General features: G+C 35.4%; 2 protein-coding genes across 2 annotated transcripts in view; one reads left to right on the top strand and one right to left on the bottom strand.

Moving 5' to 3' along the window:
* Window positions 1-22,281, top strand: part of LOC136411173 (sodium channel protein 60E-like) — a 49,918-nt gene that overhangs the window by 20,033 nt on the left and 7,604 nt on the right. Inside the window, exon 2 of the mRNA XM_066393644.1 lies at window positions 19,790-19,998. Within this exon, the coding sequence (XP_066249741.1) occupies window positions 19,790-19,998 (209 nt within the window). The remainder of the gene's footprint in view (window positions 1-19,789; window positions 19,999-22,281) is intronic.
* On the bottom strand, window positions 19,991-21,809 carry LOC136411174 (uncharacterized). The gene is made up of 3 exons (XM_066393645.1): window positions 21,691-21,809; window positions 20,626-20,984; window positions 19,991-20,571 (listed from the first exon to the last, which is right to left on the bottom strand). Exons 1-3 carry the CDS (start codon window positions 21,759-21,761, stop codon window positions 20,066-20,068), a joined length of 936 nt encoding a protein of 311 aa, XP_066249742.1. The 5' UTR covers window positions 21,762-21,809; the 3' UTR covers window positions 19,991-20,065.

The following is a 22,281-nucleotide window of genomic DNA, read 5'->3' as shown; positions in this document are numbered from 1 at the left end:
CGCTATTTATTATGTTGTAAGGCAATTATTAACCTGAATTTGGTAAATTATGTTGTTTAGTAAAGTTACTATATTATACGATAATAGTAAAAATTTACTATTAATTTATTGAAGAAAAAATTGCATTACAAAGTTCTATGGTGTTTTAAAAAATTTCATATTTTTGATAAAACGATATTTCTCTAGAATGCAGCTGTAATATTGAATACCGAGTACATACCTTCTAATGATGTAACAATTTTTACCTAAGAGATGTTTATAAAAGAAATTTGATTAAAAAACATGATCCATTGGCCAGTCTTGTAGTACAATGTGTGGGAATTTCAAGTGCTTCATGCAAGACGCAAAGGATGAACTCATCTGACCTGACCGTCTTGCGCTTTACAAAATCGGTGTAGTTCTTCTAAGCAAATCTAATTCCAAATGTGATCTTGAATTTCGCCCCCAAGATTTCAATGGTGATTGGGTTAAATTTTTCATTGATGTTAGAGAAAATTTTTAGGTTGCTTTTTTAAGGTTCACCTGTATTGTTGTAGTGTATAGAGCGATGAGGGCCACAAGTTTTCGAATTTATTTCATCATGATCAACTCGAAAAATTTGAATGACCTGATGACTCTTTTAGAGAAACTCCCTAAAAAAATTAAATTTCTTAATTAATTTAATTAATTTGATTATCAAAAACTAAAATTTTTCGTTTCGTTTGATAAGTTCCTTGTTTACATAGAGCGATAATAAGCGCAATTTCTCAAATTTGAATTTAAGGAAATAAATATATTTTAAATTCAAAAATTGCATTACAAAATTTACGTGCAGGTTCATTTTGATGGTTCCATTACGTTTAAACCGTTTTGCATGATGCTCGTTCAAAACCTGAAGAACGTCACGAGTTGCATGCGGCAGTGCTCCATCTTGTTGCCATATCATATTTCTATAGACTTTTAAGGATAGTTAATTGAAACGATTTTATATTTTATTCTGAAGAAACTCTAGGTATCATCGCCCTGTTAATGGCACATTATAAAATATTGGCCCCAAAATACAGCGATTTATAATTCTGTAACAAATGTGAATCAAAACTCGTTTATGAAATCTAACTTTTCGATGATTCCTTAGATTTTCTAATACGTTAATTTTATGGCGACTGAATAAAATAATGAAAAAAAATGAAAAAAGATGTGATGCATATTGCCTCCCTTATTCGGATTTTTTCTATAGGTCAGGTTCGTTGTAATGCTGTCTCATTGTTAACTGGATGAAAGCGCAATTTTTTCTGTTGGACAGTTAGCTTTAAACTGGGTAACATGAAACTAAATAAACTTAATAGCTATTTAACCAATAAAGGTATTAATTAAGGCGATTTATAATTGAAAGGGTGGAAACTAATATACAAAATTGTCATTTTTAGATTAATTTGTTAAACTTGGATTATCAGACGGATGAAGAAAAAGACTTTCTTAATTTCTATTTGTTATATTTATTACGTATTAAATTTTTGTTTTCAATTTAAATGTATAAAAAAATGTTCATCTGCAATAAAAAAATTGTTATCTGGAACAGGAATTATTATATGAGGTTGCTCTGCTATTTATAGCGATGATTTACAAAAAATTTCCAATATATTTTTCAAATTATGTCAATTTTTTTTCTATAAAATTCTATATTAAATGAAAACCCTTCACATAAAATTCCTTAGATTTCGAGGAACACCGGATATCATATGCCCCCATTAATATATGCCTGTATTCAATCGCAGCCAATTTTATTAATAGTTCATTTTTAGGGCCTATAAAGAAAGCAATTTATTTAAAAGGTGTTACAGAAAACGGCCCTTTAAACTAACGTTTTCTATTGCAAATTCTAGGGCCAATGTTGGCAGTACGTGGCTAATGGACCTCGTTTTGTCCAAGCGATTCATCTAAAATGCTGATGTCATCCTTGGGCTTTGTTACCGAGAGCTAAGGTTTCAGGGTTAAATATAGCAATCTATTATATTAAACATTTTGCGGCGGTTTAGTGCCCGGTTGTTGAACATGTGATCAGGCTTTATGTGTGGTCTTAGAAAAGTCGAGGTTGCCGAGGGACGTGATTATCTTCGCGAGGGTTATCGGGCAAATTGTGGAATTAATTACTTCACTTCCTTAGCTGTGAAACAATCCATTTTTCATATTAACAAACGGTGCTTATAGTTTCGGTTCTTTTGTGTTGGTAGACTTGTTTTCAGCTTTTCCCAGGAGCGGTCTAATACAAATTGAATCTTCTGTTCTTGAACACATCTTCCTGAACAGTTTCATTCATATAAACATTTGGTACATCATAGAAAAGTTCAAGTGAAAGAATATCGACTACAATCTCTATCAACGAGCTCGACGCTCTCGAGATTGTTGACATCCTTAAGTCATATTCCCACGTGTCTCCTGGCGCACCGCTTCACCTTACTACCTAAATAATTATTTAGGCACGGAAGAAAAGGTGCATTTGCCTTTTTCATATAATTAAACGTATAACTTGGTGTGAAAAATGTACTTGTTTACTTCGGTCATTACCATGCCAGTATCGATAAAGCATTAACATATATAACGTAAATAGCAGATATGGGAAAATAGTTATTTTATTAGGTAAGTTCTGAAAAGTGTTTATGTTAAAATGTCAACGTCTATTAGTATAATCGATTATTTCTTTATTTATTTAAACTAAAGGAGTGTGGGGTTAAATTATTGAAATAAAAATGTTTTGTGTTTTCCAAAATACCTCGAATTCAACATTTTGATGCTTTCTAAGTCTGAGCAAGCCACTATGTAATATGTTTACTAGTTTTTGAGATATGCGGCCACTTCTCTGCCTTTTTTCTAAATAAAATCTCCCAACTCGTCTCGAGAATGGCGGTGTAGTGCCTTGAAATGAAGGGCTCAACAATAAATTTCAACTAATGGTTGAATGAGTGAAAAGGCAAAATGAGACAAAAGCGCACCGCTAATAAAATGAAGAGGCCACACAGCTTATCTAGAAAATGTGAAAAACCCAACGCAATGTAATGACAGTAATCTATTGGGCTTGAAAATGAAAAATAAAAAAATAGAACTAGATAAGAAAAGTCCCACTTCAAAAAAAAGCAATTTCGTCTCCATTGAAATTAAACAGTGGCTTGCTGGAATGATTTCTTCTCAAACGGGAAAATCGCTCAATTTATGTCACGAGCAATTTTATACATGGCTCTAATTAATAAAATCCAGAAAATCAATTATAAACTCAAATTAGGGGTAAGAACTTTCATGATATAATCACTGCCTACTTCTAAAGCAAAACTGATGCGCGAGTGGAATTAGAAATTAAACAGAGTCTGGAACGAAATTTCATTTTGAATTTCTCAGACATGTGTCAGAAAGGGGGACGGGGAGAGGAACCAAATTGCCTAACAAAACAGGCCCCATGAAAAGATATGGAATTAACGTCGGGAAAACAGGGTTGTAATATTTCTTTTAGTTTTCGTGATACGAGGTTACGGGGTTAATGAATTTCGATAGAAACTTGTAAGGCGAGAACACTGGGCTACAAATTGTAGCTGATTCGACTTGATACAAAGAAAATAGTGACGTTGAGCCTTGATTTTCACGAGAAAACTTTCAAACTCTCATTTATATCTCGATACTAATTTTCTTTAAGCTGTAGTAGCAAAACCCTTAACCCGAATTAATCTTGTTTTAATAAACGTAAACTTGTTGAGGCGACCTGCTTGACGGAGTCCTGTCACGACTACCTCCAGCCAGTAAATTGGAAATTTAGAACTTTGCCTCAGGCTTGAGTTGATTTCTCTCCCCTCTTCTGCATTAGTCTTTTTTCCCGGGAATCGATTTTCGTTTTGCCCGTGAAACATTGAAACAAAACAAATTCCTTGAGAATTTATATGTAAATTAAAACCAAAGTAAGCGGAATATCTTGGAGCCTGGGAAATTTATTTCTTCGAAAAACAGGTTTTATTACTGAAAAGATTCCTTTGGCTCGACCTGCAAAGCCATAAAAGCCATTTTTATTCACCTTAAGGAGAAGGGCCTTTGCATGAAAGCGGGCAAATGAAAGTAAATTATTAAGTAGATCAAAACCGACTGATGGTTTCACGTTGAAAGCCGCAAACTCAGCTCTAATCAAATTTACTCGGCACAATGAGGGAGATTTTGTAATTGTTTTTGAGCTTGTTCTACATTTTAGTGGACAATAAGGCCCTTCGTGCTCTCGCGCCCTATCGTTAAAGAGTAATTTAGACCTTAAGCACCGTTATTGGCCCCACTAGAAAACAAAACGCTAACGAGGCAGTTGAGGTGGTTGTTATTATTTCAGAAGGTAGATTAAGTATAGAGCTGGAGTCCGAACGTAAAGTCGCCATTTTGAAATCGATTTTACATTTCATAGAAATAATGCCAGTCTCAGGTAGAACTGTATTAATGCTGTCTGAAATTTGTTGGATTGTGAAAGAAGAAACAGTTGTTCCGCACCAATGAACTTTCGAAGTAAATAATTGCTGAAGAATTGTGTATCACCATAAATTTTATTGTGAAGAAACAGGGGCGTATTGGTAGGATGGACGGATAGATCGGAAAATTTTGAAAAGTTGCAACTGTCCAAATCTGCTGCACTAAATAAAATTCAGACTCAATAATCTTCTCATCTTTATGCATAAACAGTAAATTCAGTTCGGTTCGGCCAAAATTGTTTATAGCTCGTCTATTCTTACAGCTAAAATCTCAGTTTTCCATATCCTACTCTTATTTCTCATTCTCAGTGTTGCTTTCAATTCCAGATAAAACCTATCTTGCGAAATTGCTGTTGATATTTACTCTTCAATATAGCATTTACGTCCTTCCACTGTTAGCTCTTCCTATTTCTTTCTTATTTCTCCACGTTTAAGAGTATCTCGTCTTCATGCCACTTTCCTATCAACAAAAGTGATGGTTTCCATACTTGCAAAATCAGGTCGAAAAACTGTTCGAGCAAATTACATCCTCGCGTTTGCATTATCGCTGAATTAAATGGTTTCCGCTTGTCTTCCTATCAAACAGGCCTGCGAAGTAATAATGCTTCCTTTGTGAGATAATAACATCATTTATCAGCTTAATGCACGCTGTTAATTTAAACACAGCACTTGTTTTTCACCTACACTTTTTTCAATGGGGAGAAAATAGACCACGTCCGTTATGTAAAACTCGATAATATGTGTCGTTTATCTCCTGTGTATACTCTATAAAATCAGACTTCAGTGCGGCTATTGAAGCTTTCACCCGTCAATCTTTGATTGGCGGGATGATTAATCCACGTGCATAATGATATTAGCAATTCCCGCAAAACATCAATTTCTTACCCCCCAACGCCGCTAATTCAATAGCATAACCTTCATGAAGCACTGCGTCAACCCCCTGATAAAAATGACATATTTCTGCATTCTTTCTGGAAAACTTTAGAGACCTCGGGGTTGAAATAATGCGAACCGAGGGATGGGAATATCGCAGGCTTTGATTTATGTTTCCACATAAAGGCCATTGTGTCGACAAATAATGTTTTGTAAAGAGTTTTTCCTTGAGTGTTGAAATATCGAAGGACACAAGCAGGGCCAATGAAAAATTGCTTCTTCCGATTTGGTCGTGAAGCCCCAAATCTCCTTCTAAGGGATGTTTAACAAAACATTTATCATTCGGTGTGTTATTTAGTTTAATTTCTTTCTGACTTGAGACCAAAGTTTCGCAGTAATATTATCTCGAACATAAAATTTGTCAAAGTTTTTTTGAGGGCTTAATGTGATTAGCACGATGAGAAGAAAAGTTTCCCTGCGGAGCACCTGGGATTAATCTCTTGTATAATTAAGCTAGTTTTTGGGGAGATCTGCCAACTTAGATATTACTAATTTATTCGCTGAAATGAAGCCCTTTTTCTTTTGGGTAATTTAGTTTTTTCCCCTTTGCTTTTTTTTAAAGAGCTCATGGAAAAGACAGCATTGAAGTCTAGACAATCTCAGAATTGCTTGAAGGAGCTTTTCCAGATTTATAACCAACCTAGTGAATTATGAGGATAATTTTCGTAAAGATTTCCATTTCCAGTTTCACCTTAGAAGATCGATAGGCGACTGTTCTTGCAATTTTTGTTAGAATGCTCAACTCGGAGGCTTAATCCCAATAGATGGGCATGCATTTGGGATGGCACTTAGTGAAATAAAGTCGTATTAAAACTCAATTTATGGAAACTCAAAAAGCCGCATGGTAATTGAGGAAAGTGCAATGCGGAGGTGTCAAAAAAAACTGAACCAATAGAGATTTTGAGCATTACTTTTCCCATATCATAGACGTCTACGTATTGCCAAATGATCCTATTCTCTCCGATATCAGCAGTATTGTAAACAAGAAAAGAGGAATTATCATAAGCATCTCTTTACTTTGAATGATCGCAAAATACGATTTGCAAATATTGAAACAAAAACAACTTGCACTATTCTAAACCTGAAATCAAATGGTTTTAAAGGAAATTTCATTAAAAATTCCTGGCAAGCAGGTGCCCTTTTTAGTCTGAAAATTCGTGACCGAAACTATAGTAAACCCACTTAGTTTTCTAACAACGAACTCAACATTATTCAAAAATTTCCATCCTCTCTTAAAAAGGTGCCTACTTTTATACACAATATCTGTAATATCTGTTTTATCGACCTTCTGGAAGGTTCTTGAGAGGGTCATTTGTAAAAGGATTATCCATTATGAAAATTAATTCGATATTTTCAAACATTGTAAATTCAGTTTTCAATTTAGAAAGTTAGTTGATGATGGAGGACTCCCAAAAGCTTGCGATATGGTTGAGATAATATCTTAATCTTACTAGATAAATTCCCCTACTATGGTTTAAAAGGAACAGCATTAGCGCTAATTCGGGTATAGTTAAATGAAAGGAAGTAAGCTGTAAATGATGGTCATTGCTATTGAAATCCTTCTGTTGTAAAAAGGGGTTCCATTTTGAGCCCTCTCCGATTTCTGTTATAATCAAATTATCCACGTCACAGATTTGATTGGGGCGTTGCCTGCCAATATCTTAACGATACTTAAGTGATTTTTCCCCTAATGGCCATTACAGACGAGACTGTCTTATAGAGTAAAATAAAGCTTTTATTAACGTTTTTTGCTTTCAATTTTACTTTCACTAACTTTCACGCATTTCTAAAAATTTCTTTGCCATACTCGGTTTATAAGTGTTATAATATATTATATTTCGAGATTGAAAGGTCCGGAAAATTTCCCTCGAATTTATGACCAAATTTCTATAAAATTCCTGGCAACGGTCCACTTAGAAAAGAGAAATTTTTATTAGAAGAATCAATTTCTAGTGAAATGCAAACACAATTGCAGTATTAGAATTCACATCCACGGACAAGTAAAATGTTGCATTTTAATTCGTATACAGGATTGAGCGAACCTCCTTTATCATTGTTGATTTTACAGGATAAATAGGCTTGTATAAATATTTCATCCCCTAAAATGACGGACTATTACGGCAATGTTTGCAGGCCGTGTTTGCATAAGGGGAGCGCCCAAAAAAGCGGCATTCCTCACATCTTTGACGAGATTTATAGTCTGCTGGCTCTGACTCTGAAAGAGCGAAGGCTCACATAAAAATATGATGGTGCCTCTTAGGGAGAAATCTATTTTTGAAAACACGACAGGTAATTTATTTCTACGTTTACCCAGATGTATATCGATTGACCTTCATAACTTCATTTGGTATGATATATACCTTCTTTATTCGCAGACGAAGAGAAACTTATACATATAAAAAGCCGTCCACGCGGAAGCAACAAGCGGCAACATTTTTTTCTTCAATTTCCAGGAATTATTCGATGTACAACTACACTGTACTGTATTGTGGACCGACATGATTGATACCTATCCAGACTAAAAATATCTCAAAAGAAGCTATTTGAATATTTACTTAATTGCTCCCATCTATGGTGCATTTTTATTGCAAGGAACACATAGTTCAAGAAACTGGACATTGTCGTTTCTTCATGGATGAGTTTTGAGAGTTCTACGTAAAATGCAGTGAAGTTGTTGAAATGAGATCGGTGATAAGCTACCTGGAAACATAAAATGAGTACGGTTTTAAAAGAGCTGATTAGAGCGAGATACCGTTATAATATTCTCAGAAACAATTTACAACATTTTAAATAAAAGTCGCCTGTCTATGCTCTAGCCAAATAGGCGAATAAACAAACCCTAGAGCACGCGAGCGATAAATGCAAATGAAGGTATAGGGCTCTACAGCCTTTTCCTCGATTAAACTTTGGCAATTTAGTGGCGTCAGTCCACCGGAGATTATCAATTAATTACTGCCACAATTCAGCCTGAACCGGTAACTCTCAGGAAATATATACTTCCAGTTATGTAGTTAAACGGACTTATAAAACTCCTAATCCCTATCTAGTTAGTATTATAGTCCTAAACTAAACCTCTGGGATAAATAGGAATAAATGGCCTACGTTGGGTTATTTCGTGTATTAAATATTCACCCTTGACATTAAATATTAAACAGGGACTGGCATAGGAACGGTGAGGGACTAATCTACTGCTAGTAATGCTTCAGGTAATTCGGACATATAATGAAACCCCTGCATGATGTCATTTTTATTACTTGGGTCTCATGTTTAAACCTGTTTGGTCCGCATTAATACATTTTTAACCTAAAGTGCTTATGGAGTTATTCATTTTGACCGAAGAGTTCTTAATGTTGCAGGGTTGGATAAATTGTTACATTAAAACAATCCTTTTTCGGGGTTGATATTTTTGTTTGTTTCCAAGCATTAGACGGTTCCCTCGAGGGCGAGGGTTAAATGTGGATATCACAGTGTGCTTTCCCGAGAACATCAGTTATAATTCACCTTAATTTATAATAATGTAACATTTTCGTACTTAAAATTGTAGTTTCATTGCAGAAAAACTCAGGCGCGTCTCTCCCAAGCATTTTCCTGTTGACCAAGGCCCTCGTGCCATTTGGTCATGTGTAGATCATCTTCGCGGATCACGGAAAATTTCTGTCCAAGTTGATCCTAACTAGTCATTATGCATGAGGTAGATGAGGACATTTTGGAATTTACAGACAACACTTTCAATAAACTGATCATCGGATCTCAAATTAATATAATCTCGAAAAGAGCTGCGATATCAATTATAACTGTCCTGCTGCTGTTTTCTCTATGAAATGCCATTAATAATCTTCTCGGAGCTATGCTGATTCCATCATCCCGTCCATATGTTCCTAACTGGATAAATGACTTCCATAATGGAAAAATGACGGTCGTCCATTTTAACTAAATCACATTTGCTTAACTTTACACTGCGTTAAATTACGACATTCTGCTAAACCTTTGTTTTTAGATGTGAAGATCACAATGCTATGGGAAAATTAATTTTGCAAGAATGTACAAAGAGTGGCGCGCAATGACAAAGCACTGCACTCAAACCTGAATTAATCAGTGAAATTAAGCGTTATATAACCACAGTGGCGTATCACGATCGAAGCAAGAGTGGCCATCCGCAAAATGAAATTATGCAAGTGAACTACCTATTAAATGAAAAATAATCTTAATTCTAATAATTGAGGGATTTTTTTATAAATTTATAAATCTTTTCAAAGTGTGAACCGATGGCGATTCAGCGTGAAACAGTGGCATACGTAGGGAAACCCTCGATGGTATTTTTCCGCAAACCTAGGCTAAATGGAGAACCACTTTTTGATAAAATCTGACTAGTAAATAAATGATTAGAAACTAACAACCTCCACGTGTTAAATCCCGCCTTCAAATGGCTGGACTTCCAAACGCTGTTTGTTCACCACATTGGATCCCACAAAATCCCTGAAAAACTGAAATTCTGCACATGATGAGATTTATGGTCTTCTGGCACCGACGTGAGGAAAGCGAAATCGAAAACAAGAGTATGAGGATTCCTTTCAAGGGAAACTGTATATCCCGAAACCCGGCAGGTAATATATGGTCCCTCCTTGCGGTAATGCATATCGATTTGGAAGGGATGTGTGCGAAATTAAAATCCGGGGAAACACCTAGAAACATAAATCACTACGTCTCATATTTTCGTATATCCGTCGAGAAGTTGTAAAACTCCCAGACCGCATCGAGTGCGTTACTAATTAAAACGTTATAAACTCCAAATAATAGCAGAACTCGCAGTAATAAATAGGCACTTTTGAGTTGTTCTCTTCATTAAAAAAAAGTTACGACCATCCTTAGCATTAAATGTTAAACAGGACGGGGGAGTAAAAGCAGTTAAGTTGGAATTTTTGGAAAAAAGCCCCTAGTGTGGGAATTGCTGTCGTCACAGTCCATGCAAAGTCGATTCTAGAGGCCTAAAAGTTAGGAAACAAAACAAACATTCTCTAAGTTCTTAAGCTATTCTCTGGCCTTGCCAGTTATTCAGGACTAACTAGGGCTTAACAATTTCGTATACCATAACCGGAATTCCGTATGATTGCCACCACTGGTTACACCTTTGCGTGTTAAAGGCGACAGCAGGTTTTGGGACACGCATACACAGGACCGTGTTTAAAGGCTATATTGAGGTTCGAATAGCTATGTTCTAAAATTAAATTAATCATCATCAAATTATTGGAAGCAGCGGGTTTCGTGGGTGAAAATTTGACTATAAATTACTTACCAGAAATAGGTCGAGTTCTTGTAAAACCAAAACAGAATACGTCTTGATTCGTGAGTGTCGAGGTAATCCGAGAAACAGTTCGAAGGTACCTGGGAACACAGTTTTGCCTATTCCAACGTGCGAACCAGTCCCCGAGTCTCCATCAGGGAGTCGGGAAAGTATTTTCATCATAATGGATTGCCCCATCCATGACGCACACATTTTTTTAGCTGAATTATGACATGACACTGAAAACAGGATCAATTCAAGGGCAGAGCAAGTTCGACTGTCCATGATAGAGCTTATAATGAGCTACAGCCAGATTAATGCTACAGTCGAAAAGGCAAACAAGAAAACCAATTCAGCATGTTTAATATCTTGCAGAGCAATATCAAGAAACTCTAAGATGAAGAGTGACAAAATTCAAAATTTTGTCGTATAATTTTTGCTGTTATAGATCTCGATGTAGTGAACGTGAATGTGGTTATCTTCTTGTTCTGAATTGTCTGTGTGTGTTAAATTTATCATGTCTCTAGGAACACAGTTCTAAATTCAGGAATGCGAAATTATAACAATTTTATTGCCAGTAATTTACCATATTTCTCTGACTGAAACATATTACTGCTAGATATAGCGAAACCTCTTGCTCTAGATTTCTGTAATTTCAGATACGACTAAACCTTAGGAGAAGCCTGGAGGAATCAATTTTAATCAAAGCAGAAACGTCTGCATGGCTACAATCCCTGTTATGACTGACATGAGGGTCCTGTAAATTGAAACTGATATAGGTCCAAGGGATAAGGCGCTTTGTAAAATAGTAAAACTGTCCAATGTGTATTATGACCTTTAGGGGACAATAAACATCACTCAAAAAGTTTCTTCTGGAAGTGTAATAAATTCAATTTTTCAACTCCAACTTCGTCCTTATTAGCCCATTACTTCTCATATAAACATCGCCAACTATACTAACAAAACATTATATTACAATCAAGTATGAGAACAATCATAATTCCACTAAACTGGGGCATAGTAAGCATGCCTGAAGAATACGCAAATATGATATATGACTGCTCTACATATTTAGCTCTATGGTAATTATTCATGTGCTCTGCGGAGTTGTGAATTACTTTAGGTGTGATTTACTTCAGACTCTTTTAGGATTAAGGTCATGCATTCATTGATCATTTTGTATCATATTTATAATGATAACTTGCTTTGAATTTATTTAATGAGGTGTTTTTGTTTACCAGGTGCCAGTAAGTATCCTAAAAAGTGGGTGAGTTCAAACAACACTTAAAAGTTAGAACCCTGACTAGGTTCCGTTGTTTGGCAGTTTAGTTCTCCATCTTTCAACATTCTTCATTTTTGTGTACTGGGGTGATTATAATCTGCTCCCTCGTTCCTACTAAGAGCCTATTTAAATGCATGAAAATAACCGAAAGTCAATATTTGTTCAAGAGTATATAGTCTGCGGACCTAGAACACCATAATCAGTCTGCTTGCCACACATCGTAAGAGATTTCCATTATATGCAAAATGAGAGCAGATTATAGGCCCTAGGATCTGTTGCTAACACTCAACTTTCTTCTCTCTCATGTAGAAACACAGACGTGCTTTCAAAGTCTTTTAGATGAAGTAAAATGAAGCAAATCTGTGTTTGTCCGAAACGCAATCTTAATTAAGTACCTTATAGCTTAGGATTATCCTTTCTGAGATATTAGTACAACTATTTACAGCATTACAAGACCATGCAATATTATGAGTAGTTGTAGTAACTACTGGAGCTCTTGTTACTGCCTGCAATAATTTTAAGATTTTTAGGCATGGAGCATTACATCTAGCTTGACATTATGCATGTTAATTATTAATTTCAGGAACTTATAGGACTTACAGGTACATTTGGAGAAGCCTTAAACCTCTATTAAATCCGTGAAACAGTCCTCACTTTTAGTTTCCCCTGGAACAGAAACTTGGAAGATCAATAGCTCCCAATGCTGGAGCTCAAACTTTGAAATCAGCGCTGTTTGCCATATAATTTATTTACCGAAACCAGACAGCTTCCCACTTCCCTAAACAAGCGCTTATTCCAGGATTAGCTATTTTCCAGAGTAATTATCACTGCTGCCTCTGTGTCCTTTCCTGAAATTGTTTGTCTGGATTTAGTGAGATTAATTTCGGTGTTGCGTTTTAAGGTGGAAATATATGAAGTGTCCCAGTTTGTTAGATTGCTGGCATGGCACATTGTACAGGAAATTGGATCATTGTCTCTATATAATCTCAAATAACCTAGGTTAATTTCTGGACAAGTATTTTCGTAGTACATAACAGTTGGTCCAGATTACAAAAGCTAGTAATATTGAGTTGCATGTTTGTATTGATGCCGTGGAGCTTCTTCTATTATCTAGATAAGGAAGGCAATGTTTTCCTATTTTTTTTATACTTCCCAGGCAACTTCATATTAGATTGTGAACACTGACTAGTGAATAGATGTGAATTCGATTTTTAATATTTCTAGATTTTCAAAAATCGGCAGATACATATCACAGTTTGATATCGAGTTTTAACTCATTATTGCTCAGATGTTTTTTTGCTGTTTTTTGACGAAGCAAATATTTTTTGGATAAAAGATTTTGGAACAATGCGAAATTACAAAAATCTGTAAATTGAGACTCGCGAAGGTGAAAAAGTGTACATGTCCACTGTTTGCCCACATTACTCCCAAAGAGATTCCTTCGTTTTTCTCAAATTGTCGCAATTGAGTCACGTGGTAACACGACTGAATCTTACCAGCGACGGAGAATTAAGATTTCACCGAAAACGAGCCAGGTTATTTAAGTCTGTTACTAATCTGGGCAGTCAGGTTTTAGAGTCTTTGGTTGAAAGGTTTGAAGATAAGTGGGAATACAACCAATCTGCACCAGTGATTTAGGGAGGTCTAGGTCTGAAGAGTCAAATTTTGAAGTTTGTGCTGAGTGCCAAAATATATGTGGAAATACGACTGAGTCGTATCAGCAACGCAGAAAGTCGCAAGGCAAAGAATCTTGACCTGAATAGTCAGATATACAGAGATTTTAAATTTGTTGTTCTCTGGAGGTATTTGGAAATACTGCTTACCCTTGCCAAGGAAATTTATTTTTATTACGACTGTCAAAAAACTGAACTTTTGCCGACACAAAAATGATATCGAAAGCCCTTCGATATCTATATACTGTAATTTCCGATGGATTGCGCGCGCAACGATAAGCTAATGTCCCACGGGTTCGTACTGTTATCGACAGCAACGAGGCAAAAAAAACAAACATCAATAGCCCGAAGGCCATTTTAGTGACAGCTGTATGGAATTCTGAAAGTTTTAAGTAATAAAATGCAGAGAAAAATTGACTATTTCTTATTTATATGATTTACTTCACTCGCCTGCTTGTGTCCGCCGTCTGATATGCTATTTTTTTACACATCCTGGTTTCAGCTGTTTTTTCCCTAATAGTTTCATGCTCGAATTAATGGTCTTCTGCCTCTACAAGAACATCCCGAAAGGCCTTTAAATTTAACTGTTGCTTCAATAAGCGTATTATAATTTATTCAAGGAACACAGGCTTATAGGGGCATAACTACAAACAAGTACTTTGTTATGTAAAGTCTCACTTTCATTATCCTGGCTGCACGAGATATTATTTTACACCTTCTATCGTTCACTCAGGGGGTGTAATAATACCACCTAACATCTCCTATAATACCTTAAATTTATATTTTATATTTCCAACATGCAGGGCTTACAAACTTCAGCCATAAACTTGAAGCCGAATTACTAGTGAACGTACTTAAGTTTTATTGTTGTTGTTTAAAGAGGGAACGAACTATGGAATGCCGGCGGAAGTTTTAAAGTTTTTCGGGACAAGTGCGATAAGCAAATCACCTTGACTGAGTCAACAACACGTCAGGGTAAAATAATCCTTTAATCCCACAAAAGAGTCTTCAAAGTTCCGCTTGAAAAGTCGCGAAAGAATGTCTGGAATAGTTTCCAGACATTTTCGAAAGCCTTTCTGAGAACAGCTAAACTTCTAGCTTTCAGGAGCGAGATCCAAAAGGAAAGCCGAACGAACAACAAGCGGGATGGAAAAGTTTTTCGCATATTTTCCAGCTGAGAAGATTCTATTAAAATCGAAGTTTGAGAGGACAATGTTAAGATGATATCGTCCTGCTAAAATTGCTTCGTTGCAGTCATTTATTGATCTCGCCTTTTCGAAGTTATTACATCGAAAATATGAAGAAACAGATCAATAAAGAGTCCAATTTTGCTTTTTTCGAAGTTTCCAGAAAAATTATTACAAAGAAGCACTCAAAAGTCCCAAATGAGAGTCCCTGGAAATATGACCTAAGGTAGCGTTTTTAATTTAAATTTCTTGGTCCCCTTTTATACCTTTATCTGCTATTCATTATTATTTGTTCAGAGTCTCTAATCTGCTTTTTCCAGAAAACTCGTACTTACGGACTCGATCTTAAACGCAAACATTTATCTTTATTTCATGGCCCTTTGTTGATTCTATTAAAAAAAATTCCCCTCATCCGTTTTGAATATTACCCCGAAGGAATGAGGTCAAATATTATTATTCCTGTTTTCAGGAGAACAGCTGGAATCATCTGTGTTGGGTGCAACCATCACAGGACGAATTTAGTTTTCTTTAAATTATGAAACTAAAGTATTGATAGAAATTTATTACAACTGGGAAAACATCATTTGGACCGTATCGAGATACGTGGGAACACAACTGAAGCTTATGATTCGCCAGTAAACGCAATTGATTCTTGTATAGAAATCTAAGATATAATACAAATATCGATTGCGAATGATGACTAGCTGCTTTCTTGAAGGAATCTGAAAATAGCTGGGAATATGGCTGAGCAATTCCTGTCGCGGAGAAATTCACAGTTCCATTAAAAATCCTCGAGGTTTGTGTCTAGGCCTAAACCTTGAATTGAATTGATTAGAGTTACGTGGGAATACAACTCAGATAGTCAGATGGATTCGATTTGAACACGCACTGAGCTGTCCCAGTTCAAGGGGCACCACCAGTAAATAGACCCAACTTCGTTAAGTCGCTTATTCTCTCAAGAGGGACATGAGATTAAACTAAATTTTATGGTATTTCCGTGTCATTTTCAAATCAAGTTAGATTCGGAAAGTTGGAGGTTATTAGATTTGAAACTTAAAAGCTATATTTTCCTTATGAAAATCATCTACGCTTAATACGAGCGAAAAAACCAGCTAAAGTTGTTTTTCTAATAAAACAAATATTGAGTTTCCTCTGAGGACTGCGAATTTAATTCACTGCACTTATCTGTAAAAAAGCGCTTAAAATCCAATTTAAACTGTATCTGAAAAGGCTTTTACTAAATTCGTGAGCGGGCATGTCAAACACGCCCTCTCTCCGGAAACTGTTTACTGGATAAGACATTTTTCCAGTTTGCCGAAATAATCTGAAGCAATGAAGAGTTCGTTAACTCAACTGGGTACGTATTGAATACCTAACGATCAAAACGTGAGCAACAAGATCGTATCTCATAAAAGCTGGTAAAAACGTGTCGCCCTTAAGCGGGCTCGTGTATTACATCTTTATACGTTCGGGCAAGACCGAACCGTTGTGAAAAATACATATATCAAATTATTTTTCCTGGCGTCGAAATAACACTTTTCCTTTAATAGCCTAACATATTTTCGCAATGAGAAGAGAAGGAGGAAACCGGAAAATAGCAATTCTCGAGAGGGGGATAGGCAATACATCATGCTTTCTTGTAATGCCGTTCCAAGTGCAATTCTTATTGCATCACTGTTTATGAATATTGAAATATTATTTTTCTTTTCGGTATCTACAAGCAGCAAATGTATTATATGTTTGCGATGTATACGGTTCTATAGACGATTCCTTAAATAAAAGATACGTGTTTTCCTAAAATTGTAGCTCTACAACTTTGCTCATGGATATTAGAAGGAGAAATATTCTGCTGCGTTCAGCTAATGAAGCAGTATAGCTAATTTACAAAGCAGAGTTGGTCGGTTTTATGGTGCATGTATCCGAAATTCAAGAAAAACTCGGAACATTATGGAAAACTTTCTCATTATCGAAATGTAAAAAATGGTTTATCGAGTCGTCAATACGAATCTAATAGATTCGCAGGTTATATAATTCACTAGTAGTCTCATTCTGAGCATTTTTCGAACTTCTCTAACTTTTTATATCATTTTGGAACTATTCAAGAGTGAAAAGTTTGTAGAGAACTAAAAACCTTCAGAATCCGTAGAAACACTGTTATTGTTTCTATGGATTACACTGACCTATGTTATTATCGAAACTTCCTTATCATTCCAGATTGACTCATATTTTTGTAGGGGTTTTCCCATACTCGAAATGCCATAAAGAAGTTGTCAAAAGCACTTTAGAGAAATACAAAGCATTTAGGGCTTTTAGGATTACTGTAGATTGATCTAGAATATTCTCAAAACTTCTATAAGATTTTTTCAATCTTTTACATACTTTCTTCTTAACGGGAACTAGGTGACTGAAGAGAGCGAAATGAAGAAGAAGAAAATGAAGGTCATGATACACTGAATTTAAAATCACGTTAGCACCAGAATTTTTCCACCCGAGTTTACATATAGGTGGAGCAAAGCCCTAAACTGGTATATTGGGGTCAATGGTGACCCCCAATTGGCGTTGTTGACTATAAATTTTTCAACTTTTAACAAGATGGCCAGAAGGGTCTCAGTAGTCAGTCACAGAATTTACGTTTATTTGGTTGTACTAGCCAAATTCGTCGACGGTTACGTTTTTAGTTTAGTTTAGTTTGTTTTCTCGCTATGATAAAAAAAGAACAAAGTTTTCATGAGCAAGAGTCTGAAAATGTGTTAGGGGGGCTAGAGTCCTTTGAATATGGAGCTCCACAAATGATATTTCTTAAATATCTTGGACGTTATTCAAGCTGCATCGATAAAGTATGAGAACCAAAAAAGAAAACCTCTAGAAAATTGCATGCAGCATTGACATTTCTAACTGACGCCAGCTCTGCTTTTAGAAATTCGGTTCAAAGTCCAACGTGCGTTGACTTGAAAATTGTTATTTTCTCGGAAACGGTGCATCCTACATATTTTCATCAAGAGGATTTTCCCATAAAAATGTCTAAAGAGTTGGTTTTGGCTATCAAATATATACAGTATATTTCACGACACTGGCGATATGAAGGAGTGTACGCTTTCGCGCATCTCCATTTATAGTATACAAAAAATGGAGTAAACATAGTGGAAATGTCATACTATATGAGCTCTGCAATGTTGCCGGCTTGTCTTTAAACAGCCAGGTTGCTTGATTGTTATTTAAAGTTTGCTGTCAAAATTATTTCAAATATTTTTTTTTCAAAATTAAATAAAATTTTTAGAATTGTATTTATTTTCTTATTTCGCTGATCACCACTATGTTTACATCGTTTTTTGTATACTATGAAATGGAGATGTGCGGAAACATACACTCCTTCATATTGTTAGAGTCGCAAAACAGACTCTATACAACTCCAAAACAAAATTAGATTATGCGGGTTTAGTCGAGTTCTCCCTAGAGTCTATGCGCCTGACAATAAAAATATTTTAGGGTAAAAAATTTATTAATTTTGGCAGTGAGCTTGTGTTAAAAAAAACATTTTTCATATAGCTTAAATAGCGTCCGAAATATTTAGAAAATACCATTTATGGAAGCCAGCTTCAAAGGGCTCTAGCTCGCTTAGAAGTCATTTCCGGCCTCATGTAGGAATTTTTTTTCAACATGTGCGCCACACCCTGCATAACGGTGGCGATGCGGCGACCGAGGGTCATTTTGTGTTCACAAGATACGTAGGAGATCTGTAGGTAAATTAATACCAAAAGTACTCGTCCTGGACATAGTTACTCAGTATTCAACGATGGCTTTACAAAAAGTGTTCGTAATCCCCCTTCAATACAACCAATGGTAAATCCCGGGTACACCTCAAATTTTTCCACATAAAAATTTCTGCTTGATTAACTTAATGTCTTAAACAAAAAATCTAAACTTTTTAGAACTACATAATAGAAAAAAGGTGATATCGGCCTATAAATATTTCGTCCATTCCTCTGATTGTTAAAAAATAGCACTCGGCCCCATGTCTCGATACTTTTTAGGATCGATATTCTTCACCACTCACATACATATTTTGATTGCAGGTTTCCGTGGCTTTGTAACCAAAAAGTTACTTTTTCACTCAGGATATCTCAATTATGCTTAAAATAATGTAGAAAAAGAGAAAAACTAGCGTTTTAGTAAATATTTTTTAAAATTAGTTTCGCAAAGGCTCCAGTATGCGAGTTAAGGAATAACGTTAAGATGCTCTAAGTTTGAATAAAAAATCTCAAAAGTTATAAGAGCTAGTGACAAAGCGTAAAATAAAATTCTGTAACTTAACACCTTATCATTATTTTATTAATAAGTTTATTATTATTAGTAAGAAAATATTTTCGGACCTAAACAATAAACAATTTGTCATATTTTTTACGTAAAATACGCTATTAAATTAGGGAACACTGACTCCTGAGCAAATTGTAATGCAATTAACATATTAATCAAAATTGAGACACAAAAATTCTGATTCCTATTTAAAATAAAAAAGTTGATTGTTAAAAAAGTCCATTACAGTAGGGCTGCAAAATAAGTTTTGGACTACCGCTTTTCTTGACGGAGATCAAAGCTCTGATGACGACCTCGAAAGAGCGAAGCTGTAATACAGGGATGGATTTCCGCTAAAACAAGTAAAGGCATGATTTGCCGCGTAAAGGGCTATCTATCTTCTTATATGTAAAAGTTGTGTTTCAACAACTCAAACAGACGAAATTTAGAACGTGGAACTGCAAGTCCAAAATCTAAAAGAAATGTTGGAAGTCTGGATGAAAACAACTTCATCTTCGAAACCAGATGGCCAATCTAATCAAGTCCTAACGAAAATACATCCCTGCCACACACAATAGCCTCGTTCGGTTTGTGATAATAGAGGCAAACATTTTATATGAAATTTCAAGATATTTTAAGAGAAGTACTTAAATTAAAAATATTTCTCTTTTCAGACATTCTGCGTGGTGTCGAAGCGGTTCCGCAAGAATTACATCCATCGATTCACAGCAACCAGTTCATTTTTTATATTCAGCCCGTTCAATTCGCTCCGGAAAATCTGTATATACCTAAGCACAAATCAGTACTTCGACTATCTGGTTATGACCACCATATTGCTCAACTGCGTCTTCCTCGCTATGGCAGAAACCATTGAAGAAGCCGAGTAAGTATTACTCACCACTATCACATTATTTATTTACAGTACTGTAGGTCAATATATTTTTATAAAATTAAGGATCACAAGCCAGTGTTTGGTACGTGACTGGTTCTCTTCCATTATGTTGTAAAGTGACTGTCAGACCTAGCAACTCAAAGTATTCTCTAAGTACGTTTGAGCTGGAAGCTTTGATTTGCAAATTTTTTCCCTTGAGAACTCTATCGTCTATAATTATATCTCCGACTGCTCTAATTGAAGGGGTGACATCAGGATCCCACGTATAGATTCTCGCGGTGATGCGGAATTTTTCAGGCAAGTTCTCAAATTTGTAAGGTCCCCAGAAATTGAGCTCTATTTTTCTTCCAATGTAATCTACATTAGTGCCATAGACTGTAACCCCATTATCGCACTCTATAAAGCTGAAAAACCTTCTCCCTAACGCCATAAACTTGACAGTCCATTTTATATGGAGAATATGCACTCTATTATTGGTTTTTGGAGGATCATTATAAAAATATTTAAAACATTTGGGTTCGTATCGTTTATCCAATTCTTCTCTATGTTTCAACCACTTTAATGCTAAAAAGTCCTTCAGTTCCACAAGAAAAACACAAAATTATGCTCCATACTCACTCATGATAGCAAGAATTCTGTCCATCTCCAGATAGCCAGAGTGGGGCTTTCCTTCTTCCTTCTTAAAGTCGCTCAAGCACATGAGGCAGTTTATCTGATTAACGATTTTTCTAAATTTCTTCATATACAAGATTAATTTTTGAGAGGCCATGGGGCCTTTTACTTTAATATTTTCAGATGGGTCAACCGCAGTGAGGTATGACTCAGATTTAAAGTAAAGGTTTTTGTTCTCTGAGGGAACGGTAAATCCGCGCTCGAAGGTGCGGAATTGAGTATGGGTGGAATAGGCTTCATAGCTTTCTTTATTTATTGGGTGGAGTGGGGAAGAGACTTTCATTAATTCTGGACTAGCCATTTGTCTGGAAAAACACGAAAGAAAGTTTTAGAGTGCTTGAGATGAAGATATTTGGAAATTTTAAATTTTTAATTGTTCATTAAATTGTGTACAAAATCCCAAATTTAAGATCTGAGACGTGAGAGGACTAAGAAAAGTTAAAACATTGACAGAAAAGAAAGTTTAAAAATCAGGAAACAAAGAGTGACAATTTTTATATATTTTGAAAATCAAAAGATGTCATGGTTTTTCGATGAATTTAAAATCGGAATTAAATGTCATATGAAAAAAATTGTCTTTCTTTGTCTCCAATCTTAACATTTTTATCGTTCTGCGAAAACACTTACATCACTGTTTTTCATTGGATTTGGATGTCTTTGCGAAATATACTGAATTGACAGCACAAAAATGAAAAATATACCTCATTTATATTCGAATAGAGCATGCAAACTTGCACTAAAACCCGCATTTGAGTTCGAATTGTATACTTTGCAAGTGAAATTACCCAAAAGAACGAATGTTGCTCACCATCAATATTTGCATTACGGTAAATATTTAAGAAAATTATTTGAAAACGATATTCATATTGCGAAAAATAAACAGATTTTTTTTCAAGAAAATGTTTTCGATTTCTTTTGATATAAAATTCAACAAAAATACATTACTAGACCATTGTGCAATAATTGTTATAACTGAAAATTGATTATAAAGAAACAGTGGAAAGGACTTACTTTAATTTGGTGCTGAACAAATAGTCCAAAACATATAACAAAACACAGAAAGTACTCAAAAACAAATACATCTAATTTAGTAATTGTTGCTACTAACACATGACTTAGTGTTTTCAGTCAGAATGATAATTTAAATTTAACGGATACCCCCAAAGGCATTTCACCGAAGGTTCGATTAAAGTAAACATTTTTTTTGTATATTTCAAAATACAAACTGCTGAGCACATGAAGTACCTCCGCGCACGCCATTTTTTAGCATTCATGAGCGTATAGGGAAATCCTAAAAAGGAAAAAATCCGTACCTAATTCTCAATAATTTGAAAAATCTTAAGAGCCCTCGAAGACGAGGAACGCTACTGCATTTCAAGAATTTTGAGAGATGTACAGAAACATATTGCAGATTATTATCCTCTTGAAGTCATTGGCGTAGAGATTTCCTTTCACTAGCCTCTTTCGGCCTGTCTTGGCTCCCCTCGTTCTCGAAAATTGATGAACGATAGGTGAGGGTGAAGAGTTGCACGAGTTGCAAACAAATGATCATTAATATCTTGATCTTTCACTCAATGATTCAGTAAATATTTCAATTAAATT

The sequence above is a fragment of the Euwallacea similis genome, chromosome 9 (genome assembly GCF_039881205.1).
Source record: "Euwallacea similis isolate ESF13 chromosome 9, ESF131.1, whole genome shotgun sequence".
NCBI lineage: Eukaryota > Metazoa > Arthropoda > Insecta > Coleoptera > Curculionidae > Euwallacea > Euwallacea similis.
This window is presented reverse-complemented; position numbering and strand designations above follow the sequence as displayed.

Excerpts from the sequence above, each read along its gene's own strand:
- LOC136411174 (XM_066393645.1), bottom strand. The coding sequence starts at position 21,761 with ATGTATTTGTTTTTGAGTACTTTCTGTGTTTTGTTATATGTTTTGGAC. Across the intron at positions 20,985-21,690 it reads TTGTTCAGCACCAAATTAAA|ACAAATGGCTAGTCCAGAAT; the intron begins GTAAGTCCTTTC and ends GTGTTTTTCCAG. Across the intron at positions 20,572-20,625 it reads CAGAATTCTTGCTATCATGA|CATTAAAGTGGTTGAAACAT; the intron begins GTGAGTATGGAG and ends AGGACTTTTTAG.